Source organism: Tachypleus tridentatus, chromosome 13 (genome assembly GCF_004210375.1).
Source record: "Tachypleus tridentatus isolate NWPU-2018 chromosome 13, ASM421037v1, whole genome shotgun sequence".
NCBI classification, from domain to species: Eukaryota; Metazoa; Arthropoda; class Merostomata; order Xiphosura; family Limulidae; genus Tachypleus; species Tachypleus tridentatus.
The window spans coordinates 245,807,997-245,827,582 of record NC_134837.1 but is presented as its reverse complement, the minus strand read 5'-3'; the positions used below and the strand labels follow the sequence as shown (position 1 = coordinate 245,827,582).

Sequence of the window (19,586 nt, the reverse complement as noted above, 5' to 3'; positions counted from 1 at the left end):
CAAATGTGATTGCTAGTGATTTGTAATCAACAGCATTTACTGTTTTTCTACAAATATTACTTGTTAGACTAGAACACATGAAATCAATCAATCATGTTTTTACTTGTTTAGCGAAAAGCTTCAAAATGGACTGTCAGCAGTTTCCACTGCGAGTAATCGAATTCCGAATTTTTCAATTTTAAGCCTAGAAACGTACCACTTATCCATCGAAGTATTAACATACCTAAGCTCACATTTTATGCTCTGACCAGCTGAGATTAGTTATTTTGATCTATAAATTAATTCAGCTAAATCGATTTTAAGCAATGTCCTTCCAAATAAATTTATTACTCTTGTTTTGGATAAGGTGTTGTATTGATGTATTGTAAACTTTATTTATATAAGAACTTCTATACTTAAACTTCATTGCAGAAAAAATAAGAATGCAAATAAAAATTATACTAGCTCGCTTTCCCCACCTAAAATAGTCTAAAGTTATATTGATTAATACACCATATCTTTGACCGAGGCCCGGCATGGCCAGGTGGTTAAATCACTCGACTTGTAATCCGAGGGTCGCGGGTTTGTGTCTCCGTCACACCAAACATGCTCGCTCTTTCAACCGTGGTGGTCTTATAATGTGACGGTCAATCCCATTATTCGTTGATAAAAGAGCAGCCCAAGAGTTGGCAGTGGGTGGTGATGACTAGCTGCCTTTCCTCTAGTCTTACACTCTATATTAGTGACGACTAGCACAGACAGCCCTTGTGTAGCTTTGCGCAAAACAAACATCCTTGACCGAAATAAAAAGTAGTATAGTCCTCAAAACTACAGTTATCAAACGGTTTGATTATGCGTTTTTTGTTGCTCTGACACAGTGTGTTGTTAAACTATTCTTCCATTTGAGAAACTCACAAAGTATTTCGTGTTTATTTGATTTACTTGGTATTATTAACATGATTAATGAACTCGAGTCACTCTAGGAGTTCTTTTGTGACAGTCTTTGAAATTACGTTGTCATTACATCAGACCCTTAAGTTGCTTTATTTAAGCAAACGCTGAACTATTGCTTCTTGGTCGGGTTATTTGAAGATTTCTACTCTTCTATTTTTATGAAAAATTAAAAATCATCACAAAAGTGTGTTCTTCAGTAGTCCTTTTTATGTCTATCCTAAAGACGGTAGGATATAAAATAATGATTGTTTAATATCTAATAATAAAATATTAGTAACTAATTTGTAATTATATTTAAATGACAACAATAAAATTTTAACACGTTTTGAAAATCAATTATTCAATGCTTTGAAGTCCTTTTAATGCTAACATCTGTTGAATATCAACCCACTAAAATAATATAAAAGCTCATTGAATGGTATAAATATAAAACTTGTTATGCTAATTTAATGATACAAGGAAAACTTACAGTTTTAACATGTGCTTTGCAGCAACAATAATGACCGGAAATACGTATTTTTTTCTGTCATTAATAATATTTCAAGATAGACACAATGAATTTTTTCATCATTCATCATTATTATTGTTTGTTTGTTGAACAGATTTGCCTCTTGGGGTTAATTTTCTTCTGTTACCGCTTCAGTTGGCGCGCGAACTTAGTTTTTCGTTGCCCAAAGTATTCCGCCAAATGAACCTTATTTCTTATTTATCCCCGCTAAACACTTAACTCTCTCCCTGCATTGTAATTGTTGAGCATATGGAGAAATAGGTTAAATAATGCTTGTTTTTTTTGCGTCAGATGTCATTACATAATATTTTTTCAGTGGTGTACCTCAACTACGAATATCAAAACAATAGCGAAGTACCATTTAACACACGTTTTCTCACTCAAGCGCACGTGGTAACGTGTTAACAATGCATAATACTTTGGGACGCTCGAGAGACGATGCGCAACTTGATCCGAGACGACACGCGATGAGCGCGTGTTTAATATCGTTAAAGTGTTTTAATTAAACGGTTAAAAGAAATGTGTAGTGCTTTTCTTATAACTTTATACCCAATCGTGCAGGCAATTTTCCAATAGCAACTTTCAATTCATACGCATTGAGCCTTTCGATGAAAAGATACTAACTTTTTTCATTGTACACAGAAATAATGTAGTATTTCATGAAGTGATTCAACAAGGTACCAGAAGAATTTTTGCTTGAAGATAATTTTTGGTGACAACATGCTGTGAACGTAATTTGATGTCACAACAACATAGATCTATCCAACCATTTGTTTATCAATCTATTATTCCTCATCTTAAATATTCCATAAGCTGTATACACTCAGACTTTCTTAATCTGTATCTATAAAGTTATTAAGAAGTTCGTTTAATATCAAAGTAAATTATTATTGTAGTAAATATATAATAATTGCACTATCCCCCTGCGGCACATCAGTATTTCTGCGGACTTACAAAGCTAAAAACTGGGTTTCGATATCCTTGGTGGGCAGAGCACAGATAGCCATTATATAGCTGTGCTTAATTATAAACAAACAAATGCTAAAGTAAGTAAAGATAATCTTGAACATTTCGCAGAAATAAACATTTCTTAACGTAAAATTAACTTTTGTATTAAGAAAACAACGTTATTTCGAAAAATATTATTCATTGTAACGTTGCCAATACTTCATAATTGAGTTGTACTAAATCCTTTCTGCAATTTAAGTTACTATAAAAAAGAAAAAAATATTACTAGTGCAAATTATCTTCATCTGTTGAGAGTCCCCAGTTGGGACAACGGTAAGTTTACTGAGTTACCAGGCTAAAATCCTAAGTCCGATTGTTTCCCGATGTTCAAACAGCAGATAGCTCAATGTCGCTTTTATTTCAGTAGTTCTGTTGAGAAAAAGTATCGAATGCAAATGCAACATCTTAATTATGTATTTTGTGGAGTTTTTTATGTAGATTTTAAGTGTTTAGTATTTTTTTACCAATAATTTTCTTTTCTTTATTAGTAACTACTTCGTCATTATTGTCATAACAAAAAAAATATTATTATCACAAACAGTGTACTCACTGGATGTGACATCATTTTACATGTAAGTTACACAAAAAATTAGGTTCAGTTATATATTTTGTCAACTGAACAAAGTTTTTGTGTTATGGAACCCAGTTTACCGCGAACCGTATCTAAATAAATTGATTATCAGGTTAATTAAAGACTGTTCAGAGATACTTCGTTCAAATTACCTCAAACTAAACTATCGTTTTAAGTAACCTGTTTTAATACAACACTTTCTGAATGATAACATAGCAGTATGGAACTATTTATTAGAATTGTAATTCCTTACTAGGGTTAGGTACAAACTTGAACGTTGACTTTAAGCCTGCGGCTGTCTATTCGGAAGTAGTTTCAAAATATATTACAGAGAAACGAGTGCGTTTGTTAAACCAATTGTTAATAGGCAAATCAGCAAAGTCCGTGACAGGTTCAGTTAATATATATACTCGGGAACGTGATGTATCAGAACTATATTTTGTCGTGGATAGCTTTTGGATAGAATATATAATAGCCCCTTCAGTCACAAAATATTTATAAACACAGATAATTGAGATGTGTTCTGATCAGGATTTAGAATTTCCAAGATGGGAATATCCCTTGCATCAAATAGCATGGGGAATCAAATGAATGTGGGTCAATTTGGGGAATAACCATCCATAAAGGGACCTGAAGCAAGTCGTTCCCCAGTTGTGGTAAGCAAAGTGTGACGTCTTGTAACAAGTAAAAATCCACGAACACAAAGATTGGTAGCAAACAGCCGTCCACGTGTCCTAAGAAAGAATTCATTCTGAAAAATGGACATAAGTTTTTCACGCCATATGCATTAAACTGTCGTATACCTCAAGCAACTGAAAATGAAACAGTTATTTATGCTATTCCATATGAAGAAATATTGGTTTGTTGAGACGGATGATGAGAACAGTCGTCCACTTATACTATATTGCTAATGGAAGACCTCTCGAAAAGAAGGGTGTGTTTTGGAGAGCACAACGTAACTCTTTTCAATAGAAACCAAACTGCAGTATTATTTTTAAAATAAACGATCATCAGAGCTCACATGTTCAGAAATGGTAACATGAAATGTAATGACATGCTAATACTCCAAAATCGTTTTAACGTAACGTACTCAATCTTTATATTGCACATAATTTTGAGACAGCGTAGCATTTGAAAATTATAATATTCTTATAAGGGAAATAATATGTTACCTGCTACAACATGTTACATTCTTCCAGTTCTTTACCTTTTTTTTTGTCGAATCTCCAAGTTGGAATAATTACATTTAATTTTTCTTTACAGTAATATCCCTGAACACAGCAGTATTCTGTCAGAATCTCATGTTTTTAGTATTAATAACTATATCCATTTTATATAATTTTTTATTAATTTAAACCTCTGACTGTTTTCTAATTATCCCATCAAATACCTTGCTAAAAGATAGGAATATAGCCACAGTTATAGTTCTGACAGCTAAGCCACAATAAAATAGGAATTTTGCTTTAAGATCTTCATACTTCAGGTCAAATAAAGAAAGTTTAAAAACACATTCATGCATGCCAATTAAACTTTTGAAATATCCCACAATAGTTGACAGAAAATATCTTAATATATGCTTTTTGCTGATTAAATGAGCATCATAAGTCATTAAATGTAGTTCAGGGTTCGCGTCCCTTTCCCTTCGTACTATGCGGCCACGGATACTCTATAAAGTTGTCGGTCAGGTCTCATTATTTAATCGGCCAAGAGTGGTTAGGAGTTGGTTGTGAGTGCTGTTATCTAACTGCATTCCCTCTAGTTTGTCAATTCAATATTAGGGTTGTTTATTCGCAGATCGTTCTCATGTAACTTTCCTCAAAAATCCACCCGAGAAGTTCGAAGGTAAGTCTGAGGCTGACATCGCCTCACATTAGGTTTTGATACTCGTGGTGAGCATAGAACAATAACCCATTGTGTAGCTTTGCACTTAACAACAACATAAATACACAAATAGTTGTTTAATAATTCTACAACTAACATTATTTAAGTACAAGTGAAGTTTTTGCATTATACATATATACAAAAAAAAACACGTTGAAATACATACTCTCCTTCATACACACAAATACATCTACATTTAATACATTTAAAATACTAAAAGATTAAGTAAAGTGATTTGCTTCTGAAACCTGCAAGATTATATTAAATTTGTTTATAGGGAACTTGTATGAACAATATAAAAACTACATAATTCAGAATCGGACTTTCGGTAGATATACAGAATTTTAAAACAGTCGCGTCTTCTGATTTTGTTTGTTTGTTTGTTTTGAATTTCGCACAAAGCTACTCGAGGCCTATCTGTGCTAGCCGTCCCTAATTTAACAGTGTAAGACTAGAGGGAAAACAGCTAGTCATCACCACCCACCGCCAACGCTTGGGCTACTCTTTTACCAACGAATAGTGGGATTGACCGTCACATTATAACGCCCCCACGGCTGGGAGGGCGAGCACGTTTAGCGCGACAGGAATGCGAACCCGTGTCTTCTGGTGGCAAGAAAATAATTTTATTTTATTAGCTTTCTCTCATTACTTGGGACTAGAAATGACTTAGTGATTATTGTGGTGGATTGTGAATCTCAGAATCTAACCTTCGCGTCCGTTTGCGCAAAACAGGATCCTACATTTTGAAGCCGTAGTTGCATTTTAAAAGTCACTGTCCAACAGTTTGCACTGGATATTGTACCTTTTCTGTAATCTGTCAGATTAACTTTGTGCGACTGCTGAAAACCAATAAATCGATTGACTGCTGACCAGTTGCATGAGATACAAACGATTTACCAACATACTTCTGACACAACTTAAGAGTTCCCTGCTGGTACAACGGTAAGTCTGCGGATTTACAACCCAAAAATCATGCTAAACGCAGTAGATAGTCTCCAACGTGGTTTTGCTCTAAGAAAACACACAACTTAGATGTTTTTGTTGTTATGCTTTGAATGATTTAGAAAATGTGCTTTAGATTAAAACTCAAGCTTTAAAGCACAAAGAGTAACAGCATACATTAAAAATTGAAAGAAATAAAAGATATGATTGATGTTAATAAGTTAATTTTTCAAATTTATTTGTCTAATCCAAATCATGCTTTGGTTTCACAATTTTTTCGTGATGTATAGCTAACCCTTTAAATGTGCTCTCGTATCTAAAGTACATCTTTATATAATACTCTGTTCATGTTTTAATGAATTATATTTTAAGCAGTTTTGGATAGAGGTTGAATGCAGAAATAGAAAATCCTGCTCCTAGAACATTATACGATCGTCGCGAAAGAGTGAAGTTTCGTAAGTGCTTACCATCTGATGCTTGTGTTTTAGCGATTGGTTATCTCCCAACGTGTTTTTAACAATCACTGTTTCTTTGATCTCTTTACTTCTGCACCACAAATGTTTTAGAAAGTCATACGATTGTGTTTTGACTACAAATTTATAGAATAATACATTTAGCAACTATCTAAACTCGCATTAAGGCATTAATCACAGCAACCTTACTGGAGAGGAACTGCTTGACTAGCAAATTGTTTTACTTTAACAGTTTCTGCTGCAAAAATATTGCGTTTTATATAATTAAAGTCCTACATGAAATAACTTTAAGTAATTCGATAATTCATATCTTTCTTCAGTGATGTTAGGTACAGTGTGAAGCAATTTGATTTGTATCCAAAATCTTGTTTGTAAATTATTCAATTAATTAGACCAGATAGTCAAGTAATAACAGGATACCATTACGAAACTAGCTGAGTTTCTAACGAGTATGATATATTTTGTCTCTCTTTTTAAGCACAGGCAAAACTCGCTGCAGACTACCCCGTCATTTTAGGTTATTATTATGCTATTGATATAAGATGCCGCAGGCAGAGAATTAGAGTACCCGTACACCTATATCTGTGATACAAGCGTTAGTACAGATGCAGAAAGGAAAAACCTTATTATTTACGTAACAGCTCAGTACCAGTGTCCGATACTTTTGCGACTTGTAAGCAAATTCAGGTCATTCGTTACAGTAAATTTGAATACGTTTCGAATGTATTAAGGTATACGTTTAGTCAAAGATTATTTCAGAAACGTGATTTTCCTTATAATTTTTTATTCGTTGTTTCACTTTTTCGAAAATAAAAATGGTTTGTTTGTTTTTTAATTTCGCGCAAAGCTATACGAGGATTATTTGCGCTAGCCGTTCCTAATTTAACAGTGCAAGATGAGAGGGAAGGCAGATATTCATCACCACCCACCGCCAACTCTTGGATTACTCTTTAATCAAAGAAAGGTAGGATTGACTACAACTTCATAACACCCCAAGGCTTAAAGGGTGAACATGTTTGGTGCGACGGGAATTTGAACCTGCGACCCTTAGATTACGAGTCTACTGCCCTAATCGACTGGTCATGCCAGGCCAAATAAAAATAAGCTAAATAACATAGGATTTGAAACAAGGTCATCGATGATGTACAACGGAAACAAGATTTGAAATGTACAGAAATTGTTGCGCCATTTAAAATCCTTAGAATCATTTGTTCACCTTAAGTATATAAGATTGTCACTGTGGCCATATTAGTATTGTTTCTGACGTTATAAGTGACGACAGCTTTGATCGGCGAAAACCATTGGCTATTTTTATAGTACTTATAGAAATGCCTTAGCGGAAGTGTTTTTTAATGCTAATATTTTTTACTGTTTGTTCGAGTTCGCGCAAAACTACACAAGGGATACCTGCGCTAACTGTTCCTAATTTTGAAATAATAGACTAGGTGGAAGTCAACTAGTCAACACCACCAACAGTCAGCTCTTAGACTACATTTTATCAGCGAATAGTGGTTTTTATAACTGTCTCATGACTGACTAGCAGCTACGGCCCTTAATCACCAGACCGCGCCATGCCAAGTTTGAATACTAATTAACCTGTTATTTAATACAATGTAATATTTGAAAAGTTACATAACTCTACGTTTTCTCCTGAACATACACATTTATTCGCAATAAGTCTTTTACACGTAGTGATTTTATTTGCCTTATTTTTGTAGTTGTAGGTGCCTTAGCACATGTGCCTTGTAACATTTATAAAATATAAACATATATATGCATTGCAAAATAAAATCTTAAAACTTTTCAAAGAAACATCGACACTTATGACTAGCTTGATTTTGCTTTGTCGAAAGATTCTCCACTTTATGTACTTCACCATTTAAATTCTGATAATTTTTACTCGATTTCATTAATATATTTAACAAAATGTGTCCGTGTATGTGTTCAAGTCATTCTCTTATAAATGACGATAAGTCATCGTAAAATCCAACAAAGCAATGAAGTATGAAAGAATGACGCGAACATTTATTACTCACGCTAAATACAATAAACTTCACTCTGTAAGAACGTTGTTTATCAACGTCATGAAACAAATAAACGGAAAGAACGTATTTTACAAGTTTTCTCTGTTTACTTTCTCTCTTGGGATATTATATTTTATAGATGTTCTTTAGAAACCTATATGGGCTACTTTAAGATGTCAATTTAACCAATCGTGGCTACCACTTCCCGTTCATCCGGTTCATTCATTCATTTATACTTAACATAGAAAAAAACAGCTTCTGCTTCTCCGCTGCCAACATTTTTCTTCACACTAGACTCGTGTAGCTTGGTAAAGACAGCATGTGTAAGATATAATAGCTGTGAACATTACTAAAAATGTTTCTGCTACTTCATTCCACGGCAGGTGCTTCGTGTCTGAAGGCGCCGTGTATGTCATTTACCAAACGATTCAAATACTTATTCAGGACCGGAAATACTACAGCACAAGGTAATCATGGCCGGCACGAGGCTGTGACATGCTTACTCAAGCTAAGAAAACACTACACATGTTCTGTTACAGTGAAGTACCTTCTATGTTTCACTACCTTTATGTAATACAGGAAGGGAGAGTTTTTTGCTGCCTTTTTGCAGGAAACGGGTGAGTAGCCTCTTGGAATCAAGCTTCCTCTTTTTGGTTCCTTACCAAAAAATATTCTGAGTTCAAAATGTTTTGTTACACCAGCTAATAAAATGGCTAATTACGAAGTTTAACACTTGTTTCTCATGGTCACTATGACTCTACTGTATTGTTTAAATTACCTACACAGGTTGAAAAAGGCTCCAATGTAATAATGAAGCTCCTCCGTTATCCCCAATTCTATAACTAAGCAAAGGAAGATGCGTAACTGAAATGAAAAATACATCAGAATACCCGTTTATCAAATTTATGTTGAGTACAGTGGTCGTATGAAAACGGTGACCCCAGTAAGAACACTTGCTGAGGTGCCAAGTTTGAGATCAACGACCATGAAAACGCACTCTATACTATAATCATGCTTGGGTGACCTTACGGGAAAGTTTTAGTATTATTTGATACACACTCGACCGTAAAGGGACAATAGCATATAAATAAGAACACACACTTCGCATCACCTCGAGACCGCCTGTCAAGTTGGTCCTTCTAGCTCTAAAACTGATCGCAGGGTTTACGGACAAACCAATAAATTCATAAGTATGCAGAGTGAATAAATACAGAATTTTCTTGTTTCTCTCTTCAATGAATCCATAAAAGATGGAGACAATATTTATATCACTTTGGTAATTTCAGTTGGTTGTACTAAGAGCAACCTTCCACTTTAATTCTCGACTTCAAGATATTAATGGAACGATTTTTTTCTGTATGTAACGAAATATAGACGAGATTATGCTACACTTTTAAAATAGGAGGAGTTCAATATATTTCGTTCTTTGTATGTTCGCAAGATGGAATATAAGGTACGTGAGACATGATTATGTACATATTAGCCTAATTTTGTATTGGAGAAAGAAAACAACACGAAAAATCCTCGCTAAGAAATAATTGTTCGCACTCGTTTCTTACAATCCCTGTAATTAAAATCTCTGTTTGCATTGACGATTAATGACTATCTATTCAGTATTTAGAAAGGAAATGCCAGTTCACTTTCCTAACTACATTGGTATTTGTAGTTTCTCTCGCATTCTTCCCAGTTGATGTTCCTAACACAATTTCTGTTCCTCGCTTGTACAGAAGTAAGTCTACAAATTTACAACGCAAAAATCAGGGGTTCGATTCCCTTCGGTGAACTCAGCAGATACCTTGATATGACTTTACTATAAGAAAAACACGCACAGACACAACTTCTTCGTGAAGTTGTATTTTTCAGTTTGGCAGAAATAAACGAAAATGCAGCTTGGGTTCTTCTTGAAAATAATGTTTCAAGTGAGAAATATGCTCAACAAAACTGACTCCAGTTAGTCTAAACTATTAGTCTAACATTTGAGATAGACGTTAGAAATTATTTTCCCCCAACATTTCCATATGTTAGCCTATCAAGTACTTAATAGCAGACTAATTACTCGCATCGTTTGTTGAACCATTAACTTAAATTTCTGAAAGAAAATTAACATTTAAATAGAAATAAATTTACATATTTTAACGATGAGAAATTCAAGTAATTTGCTCTGATGTCTATGTCAAAACATACTAATTGTACACACATGCACATATACATGTGTAATTGTATATATACTTTATAAACAATGCATGTGTAAATAAAATCAATACATGAAACTACTAATGATTAATTTTACGTTCAGTCTTGAATAAGATACATTTGTTATTAAGTGTTTTCGATAGTCCACCTGATACGTACAAGTTACAACAAACATTGAGATTATGACACCGTGCAGATTCACGAAAGCTAGTTAGTGGTCAGGTTGTGGCTTAGATTATTCCTTGGTGTAATAAAATGCCGTCTTAGTAATTATTTGCGCTGTCATTAATAAGGAGCTCAGGCTAATGAAGTAATAAAAAGAAACAGCTATATGCTTGGTTACACCAAGGAGGAAGCACATCCGTTAATTTTGAACAGACCAGAGTGACGATGGTTCTACCTGTGCACAAATAACTTTAAATTATTGGATCCAAAAATGGAAGCACATTGACTTTTATCTTTTTTAGAAGGGGGGGGGAAGGATACTAATTATACTTGGATAAATTGCTTGCCCTTGAGGCTTTTGATATTATACACACAAGCAGTCAGCCTCCAGAGGATTGGGTGATGCTATCGATAGGTACGCTTGAATAGGTTCGTGGTAAATAATTCAGGCTATTTTAGATAGAGAAAAAAGTGATGTGTCAGCAGTAACCTGCTGTCCACACCCACTTGTTCTACTAGACCCTCGTCTTAGTTTGAAATTGTGAAACGCTTACCACAGAACTAATGATAAAATGTGAAGTCGAGCGAAGTGATTACTAGAAGAAGCGTGCAGTGTTAATAACAGAGGTTAATTGTATGTTAAGGGGTACGTGGGACCGCAAATTGAAGAAAATTGGCAGTTTAAGGAGAGGGAGTTGGCAGGGGTCGGGCGTTAGCCTCAGATAGCTCACTGAGTGCATCATGAATTGATCTCCGAATCTGCGGGATTCTCATGAAAAGGGATCATCCATTCACATTCAGGAAACTAAAAGTAGCTCACTTGACAGAAGAAATGATTAGATTATGCATATGATGTTTATTTGGTTATAAAAAATACAATAATTTATCTCTAACAGCATGATACATATATATATAGAGAGAGGGAAAGAGAACTAAATCGATTATTTATTTGTGTCTCCCCTTTAAAAATCTACATCCTGCAAAAATCAAATCTAATTAACAAACGTTATAAAAAATGTTTTGGAAAAGTGAAAGAAGAGAAAACAAGCATATGACTTTACCTTGAGTTAACCACAACACAAAACGATTTCTAACGTGTGTTGACGCACTTCATCTTTACAACTGGTGTTTTATCTACTTAATAAGTAGAAATAGTTGCGAAAAACCATTTTACAAAAACGTATTCACACTTTCCAGTGTAATGTTGAGCTTCTGTTGTTCTGGAAACAATTCTTTTAGATACGAAATGAACAAGTTTATAGTTGAATTAATGAGTGAATTCAATGGCTTCACTAAAATTAAAATCAGTTCTTGACTTATCATATGTGATCAGTTTGTATCGTTAATGAGACCAGAAGCAACAGGTTAAATGCAAGTATAAACTTAGTATTACCTACCATAAAGTTATATAAACTTCATAATGAAAATACTTCATTAACACTACGTTTTGGTCCGTACTTTTGATAACTTATATCCTGCTGTTCTGATGTTTGTTTGTTTTTGAATTTCGCGCAAAGCTACACGAAGGCTATCTGCGCTAGCCGTCCCTAGTTTATCAGTGTAAGACTAGAGGGAAGGCAGCTAGTCATCACCACCCACTCTTGGGCTACTCTTTTACCAACGAATAGTGGTATTGACCTAACATTATAATGCCCCCACTGCTGAAATGACGAGCATGTTTGGTGCGACGGGGATTCGAACCCGCAACCCTCGGATTACGAGTCAAACGTCTTAACCCATCTAACCATGCGGGGCCGCTGTTCTGATGAGAAAGTGTTTTAAAATTATCTGATTAAACAACAGTATTTTGTTTCTATGTTTTTTCTTTATATCGTGCAAAATTACAGTACATAAGAACACAAACGTCTTTAATCATTTCTTTAGTTATGTTTTGGCAGAAATTTCGTGAAATGCAAGTATGAAAATATTACCACATGTCTCTAAAACTTATTCGTTCCAAATACAAGAGCGGTAACAGACATGGAAAGTAACAGATTTATAATACTTATTTTAATGAATTTCTACACGGTACACGAAAAATGAAAATGAAAGAAACCAACATTTTTGTATTCATTAATAAGTATCCAGATATGCTCCTTACGTGCTATAAAACTGTTTTTCTTCGTCTCTGTATTTTCTTATTTATCTACAAGACTTTTTTATCACCTATCTGTATATATGTATATGCGTCTGTCTTTGTCTACTTTATTACCTGTTTTACCTATACTGTATTTTATTGTCTGTTTAGCTTAATGTCTTATCCTCAGTTTTAACGATTTATGTTATTATCTCATTATCATTTTGTTTGTAAATCTGCATATATATATACACACACACACACGTATGGCTATGATTTCACATCTGTTAACCTCTTTATATATTTATACGTATAGTTGACAATATATTTATATGTGCACGTGATTATCCATACATCTAATTTCCGTTTTTTATCAGTTTTATCCGTACAGTGGTTAGCGTGTCTAGCTGCGGATCTCGAGGTACAGAATCTGATTCGCAATACAGCGCTGGATACGTTGTACGCCTTCAGCTGTGAACGTGTTTTAAAAGTGACAGTCAGATATTCGATTAAATGCAATCATATAAGCTGGGGATACTATTAGTGGCTTCACACCTTATATCCGACTGTTCTTAATCATAGAAGGTTATACATGAACTTTAAGGTGTCCGGCCTAGCGTTCAGCCCACGTGTCATATAAATTGCCCTTTCACGTCATAAACACCGTCTATTATATATCTGATACTGTTTTTGATCCTAGTTATTTATATATCTGGTTTCCGTTTTTTTAATTTACATTTTATATTTGTTCTTCTGATTACCATATTGTACGTATTCATCTATATATCAGATATTCTGTTTATCTGTATAACTGAATGTTTTTATCCATATCTAGCATATAATTTTCGTTTCCTTAACTCATACGAATATGTCTGTTTGTCTTTGGTATTTATCGGTGTATTTGATGCCATTATATATAACTTTATTTAATAATACATCACTTTGGATATTCTGACCTATGTAATATTTAAAAGTTCTAAATATTTTTACAAGTAATTCTAATTTTAAAATAAATCATATTAACAATAATTTGTAGAAGAATAGCTCTCTTCTATCAAGACTTCTTTGAACCACGTGTTTTTGTAGCATTATAAATAACAGTTTATAATTTGATAGATTTGAACAAGTGTTTTTTATTAAAAACCAATACATGATGTCTTACTTGTTTTCCTTGCTGACGAAAAAAGAAAAAGAAAATAATACCTATTTGATTAAACATAAATTCGACGTTTCTAATTTATACACAGTTTTGCGGGCACATTTTCGCTACATATTATCTGCATACAGGACAACATGCATATCACTAAGACTGATGAAAGTATTAGACAAAAATTGCGTGGTTTTGAAGATAACGAAAGATTTATGTCGACTATTTAAAATGAAAGTAATTTTAATCAAAAGATAAGAGGATGAAATATTATTTGTTGTGAAGACTGAGAAAGCTTTCGGTGAACCTATCAGAGGGAGTGATCGTTCTCATTTATTATAGTTTTGATAAGAGACTGTTAATTAAACGTGTACTAAAGACAGTCATCCAAACAATTGTTAATCGTGTTCAAGAACGTAGTATCTGGATCTCTCATGCAGACCTTATAGCAGGGCACATTTTTACGGTGTAAGTCTCGACTTATTTTTCAAAATAGTTTATATAAAAGTCGTTGCAAATCATTAATCGATGAATTGATGTTTACATTGCTAATGGGGGAAAGTATCATACGAATTATTATTTTTAATATAAAATTCAAAAGACATGGACACTCCTTGATGAAGACTATTGCAGTATGTCACAAAAAACAATGGTAAATATCGTATTACTTTAAACGTGCTTAATAGATAAGGTAACTACGGCAATTTTCTTTTATTACGATTGCCTTATACAATGTTCAAAATACAACTTATTAACTTTTTATAATTTCTTTCGTTTTATAACTAAAAGATTGGAATTCCCTAATAATCTTCGGAAATTGTTTGTGAAAGTGTATTTCGCAATTATACACGATCCCTATATGATATTGCAGAATTATAGATAAGTTTGATTTGTGTAAAGCACTTGACTCGTAGTCTGGGAATTGCTGGATCGAATCTCGTAACTGAACATCCTCGTCCTTTCAGCCTTGGGGTGTTATCATGTTACAGTTAATCTTACTACTCAGTTAAAGTAGCCCACAAATTTGCAGTAATGGTGTTGATTAACTGCTTTCCTTTTAGTTATTACTTAAAAATGAAGGACGATAAGAGTAGATGCATTTCCCCTAGCTTTGCTCTCAAGATAAAGTGTAGTGTACTTAATAAACATAAGTACATGATAAAATAATATTATTTGATTAAATAACCGCAATTATTATATTAAGTTATCAGTACAGCATTTAACTGCAATTTTGTCCATTTGATTTTTTGGTTTAATTTTCTAACTCGAGATTTATATCTTTTGAAAGATTTACCTTATAATTAACATAATTCTTGCAATAAATTCTCCATAACTGTAACTTGACGAGTAAGTTTTTCTCAAACTCAACATTGGTAACTATTTAACGTAAAACTCATATTCTACTTGTTTTCTTATCTAATTATTGTATATTGTCAAAATTTCAATATAATTTCAATACAATATTGTTAAATTCAGTAAAATTTCTCATAAGAAGTTCTTGTTAATCTCTTGTGATTAATGGTTAAATATTTTAACTACATTTCTCAATTAACGTTAGTCTTGGTGAAAATCAAACACCAAATCTTCTCATGTCAAACAACAATTTATAAAGTGCGGGGGGCAAAATAGTGATTTAGATCTGTTGCTTTCATAATAACTAATCTTAATTCATTGAAGAGAGCGATATCTTAAGAAAACAACACAAAATATAACAGACACAACTTCATTTCCTCTTATTTTTGAAGATAATAATGCACTCTACAATTTATCTTTTATTTGGATAGAATATTTTATTTACCCTATCAAATAACTGGTAAAATAATAAACGTTAATAAATAGCGTAACTTTAAAATACATATAGTATTTTTTGCAATAAAAACTTACTATCGGATTTGCTAATTTAAATGGCAATTAATAAAGATTAAGATTTATTAGGTGAAATTTATTTTTTATAGAAGGTGTAATGAAGTGTTTCAACACATGGATATAGTTTTCCAACTAGTAGAAAAAGTATAAAAAATATTTCTATAGAAACGCTATTAAAAGATTTACTGAGAGCTAAATTATTTGTCATGATAAAAATTTTAACTTATTGGACAGTCGACTTCCTACCTATGGAAACGATTTATGAAGACAACTACAGAAGTATGCTGATTAAGATGTTAAATAAAACGTTTTAGTGGGTGGTTACGCAGCAGTACGCCACGACGTAATTCACGTTCAAACTAACGTTAATGACGACTTCCTGTGGGGCTTAAATACTAAAAGTCTGTCTGATTTAAACCTCAATACAAGCGGGTTGGACTTAGAGAAGTGATGGAAGATATAAAGCGTTTGATCTATAAACTTTATTTTGAATATTTATGTGTTATTGATACAATAATTTAAAATATATTTTTAAACTAGCCTTTACATTTTTTCATATTACCATGATTTGTTTCTGATGTCAGTAGCCCCATGTGTGTATATATATATATATATGTATACATGATTTTGTTTACTTATTTGGCTTAATTTGGATGTATTTATCTAATTTCACTGGAATATACATATTTGGTTTTGTTTTGAGTTTCGCGCAAAGCTACTCGAGGGCTATCTGTGTTAGAAAATTAGAAGGAAGACAACTAGTCATCAACACCCAGCGCTAACTCTTGGGCTACTCTTTTACCAACGAATAGTGGGATTGACCGTCACATTATAACATCCCCACGGTTAAAAGGGCAAGCATGTTTGGTGTGACGGGGATTCGATTCGCGAAATATATATATATATATACACACACAATTGTGTATAGGTGTGTGTGTATATATATATACACATCAAAGGATAAATAAAAATGATAAAGATTCTTCATGCACAAAGTTTCACTCATTATTATATATCATATTCTTTTTTTCCTTAACTCTTTATAGAATATTAGCTAAGAAACAGAACTTATGTTTGAAATGTGCCTCTTGAAGGAACGTAAATAGATGCACTGAGGAACATTTTATTTAATTCTTTTTTGTGTTACTTAGAATACGCAGACAAACTGACACATTATAAAATAAAACTCTATGTAAGTCAGGCTGAGTGCTCGTTGCGTTTTAGATAAGAAAAACCTTATTTGGAAAGGTACTCTGTTCAATTATCTAGCAAAAAATAAAAATACAAATTAAGGGGCTAACAAAATAATTTCGGCAATCAAGCAAACATGGGAATGTTTGCATTTTCAACTAAAATAAAACATTTTTCAGTTGTATCAAAATGCTTCTCATAAATTACCGTATGGCTTACTATCATGTGCTAAAACATTATCTTCTCTTTAAAATTAAATTTTTAACTACATAGAAATAATCTATAAAATATATTAGTATGCGTATAATTCTGAGCTTGAACATGTGTTCAGTCTGGTAAAAAAAAAGAAGAAAAGTATCTTTCCAACCAAAAAAAAGACGTAAGTATATTCAAATATAACTAATAGTGACTGCTATACTATATGTAGAGCTATTCTTTAAGACAAAGATGACGAATGTTTACCATAATACATCGAGCTAATATTACACAGTTACGAAGAAATAATATTAAGAATTATCTTTCACTATTTATTTTAACATTTTTTGAAATATTTCTTTGCACTACAGCCGTAAATATGCTTTGTGAAATTAATTTAAATACAAACCTCTTAAAACCATGAAGTTTCTGATCGTCGTTATTATGTATACATCATACGATCAGAAGCGTTAACTCAATTAGGTTTATCCGTATTAATCAGAAAAATGAAATTGTTATCGGGTATAATGTTTTTTATTCCCTTTCTCAGACATTTTCTGATAAGCAGTCTGAACACCTAAGCTCACTACCCAATCTGCCAGTCATTAAAAAAGAAAAATACTTATATATATTACAAATAAACTTTTCCTGATAGGCAGTATCTCTCATTTACCTTTAAAGTTTCAAAATAAATGGGCTATTATTTAGGATGAGGACATGTTTTATTTATATATTTTCTTTGTAATTTTCGTATTCATTGATTATATTTCAAATTCAAAATATATCAATTTTGCAAAATGGTTAACCAAAATTTGCTTCGCCATTTCTTCACTTGGAACGTTTCAGAAGAATCAAATATCTCTTTATATGTTTTACACAATGGGTAAAAAAAAAAACTCCTTCTGGTCACAGAAATAATTAATTGACGAATAACTGAACCATTGATTTAATTCATCTAAAATATCACCTTTTAGTGTTCGCTCTTTTCAAAAACAAAATCTTGGTAAGGAAATTACTTAGATTACCTATATGCTTTGTCTTCTTTCTCTAACTGTACAATTACAGATATTGATTGACATGAGATACGATAATCAATATCTATTGATGTTTTAAAAGAGATTGAATCTAAAGTAATTGATATAGAAGCCTGAAATATATTACTTACGTTCAGAAATGAGACGTTCTCTGATTTCCCAAGCAAAAATTGTTGGATTTTCTCGCTTGTACTGCTCTATTTTAGATACTACCGCTGGAGTTGCTACCTTTGGTTTGCTTCCTCCTATAACACCTGGTCGTAAGGATCCTGTTTCATAGTATCGTCCTACATAAAGAAATAAGTTTTCATTCTGAAAAATATAGTAGAAGGAAGTTGAAAATCGTACAGTTTTAAAATTATGTTGTTGTTTTTTTAATATTGTAAATGAAGTAATTTTACTGGTCGTTTATCTTAAGTTGTTAGTAAATAAAGTTTAAAAGAATACATAGTTACGAAGACAATAATTTCGTATTCTTATTTGCCAAAGTGACTTTAAAGAGAAATATATGTTTATAACACTTTTGATTATTTCAGGCACTGTAATTATGTAATTCTGCTTGATGAAGGATAACTACATATATATATATATATATATTTTGCCGTCTTGAAAAGATGGCAAAATAGAACGTGTATGTGGGACAAACTGTATACATAAAAAGGGACTTGAAGCACAAAGCGACGATTCTAAGATATGATTTTTCAGAAGTTATACTTTAAGAAAGGTTAAACTTTAGCGATTATAAAACATTTTGCTATTGTTTGTTTGTTTTTGAATTTCGCACAAAGCTACTCGAGGGCTATCTGTGCTAGCCTTGCCTAATTTAGCAGTGTAAGACTAGAGGGAAGGCAGCTAGTCATCACCACCCACCGCCAACTCTTGGGCTACTCTTTTACCAACGAATAGTGGGATTGACCGTAACATTATAACGCCCCCACGGCTGAAAGGGCGAGCATGTTTGGCGCGACCGGGATGCGAACCCGCGACCCTCAGATTACGAGTCGCATGCCTTAACACGCTTGGCCATGCCAGGCCCTAATTTTGTTATTAGTACTGTGAGTGTGAACTGTACGACTTGGAAATAATTGTATATATTTTTGGCAATTTAAATAGATGTCTGTGATTCAATGTCAGTTAGGCTACATTTTCCACGCACACACACGACGAACTTGTGGTAAAACCACGTGCATTGTTTATCACTCTTGTTTCTCGAGTTAGCTGCGCCATCACGAGAAAATATCCAAGACATATATATATATATTTAAAATTTCTTGGTGCTATTCCCAGAACAGGTAGAAATGTTATCTCAACAACTATGAAAAAGAGCAACACACTAATTTGATAGACTGTTTTTCTCCGGTTATAAGTTTAAACTTGT

At 33.0% G+C, this 19,586-nt stretch overlaps 1 protein-coding gene and 1 long non-coding RNA gene across 3 annotated transcripts in view; one reads left to right on the top strand and one right to left on the bottom strand.

The window, feature by feature from the left end:
* Positions 1-19,586, bottom strand: part of LOC143237279 (paired box protein Pax-6-like) — a 114,705-nt gene that overhangs the window by 17,228 nt on the left and 77,891 nt on the right. For both annotated transcript variants that reach the window (XM_076476351.1, XM_076476352.1), the window contains one exon: positions 18,340-18,495. In XM_076476351.1, the coding sequence (XP_076332466.1) occupies positions 18,340-18,495 (156 nt within the window). The remainder of the gene's footprint in view (positions 1-18,339; positions 18,496-19,586) is intronic.
* Positions 1-19,586, top strand: part of LOC143237280 (uncharacterized) — a 94,856-nt gene that overhangs the window by 2,724 nt on the left and 72,546 nt on the right. The window lies entirely within an intron of this gene.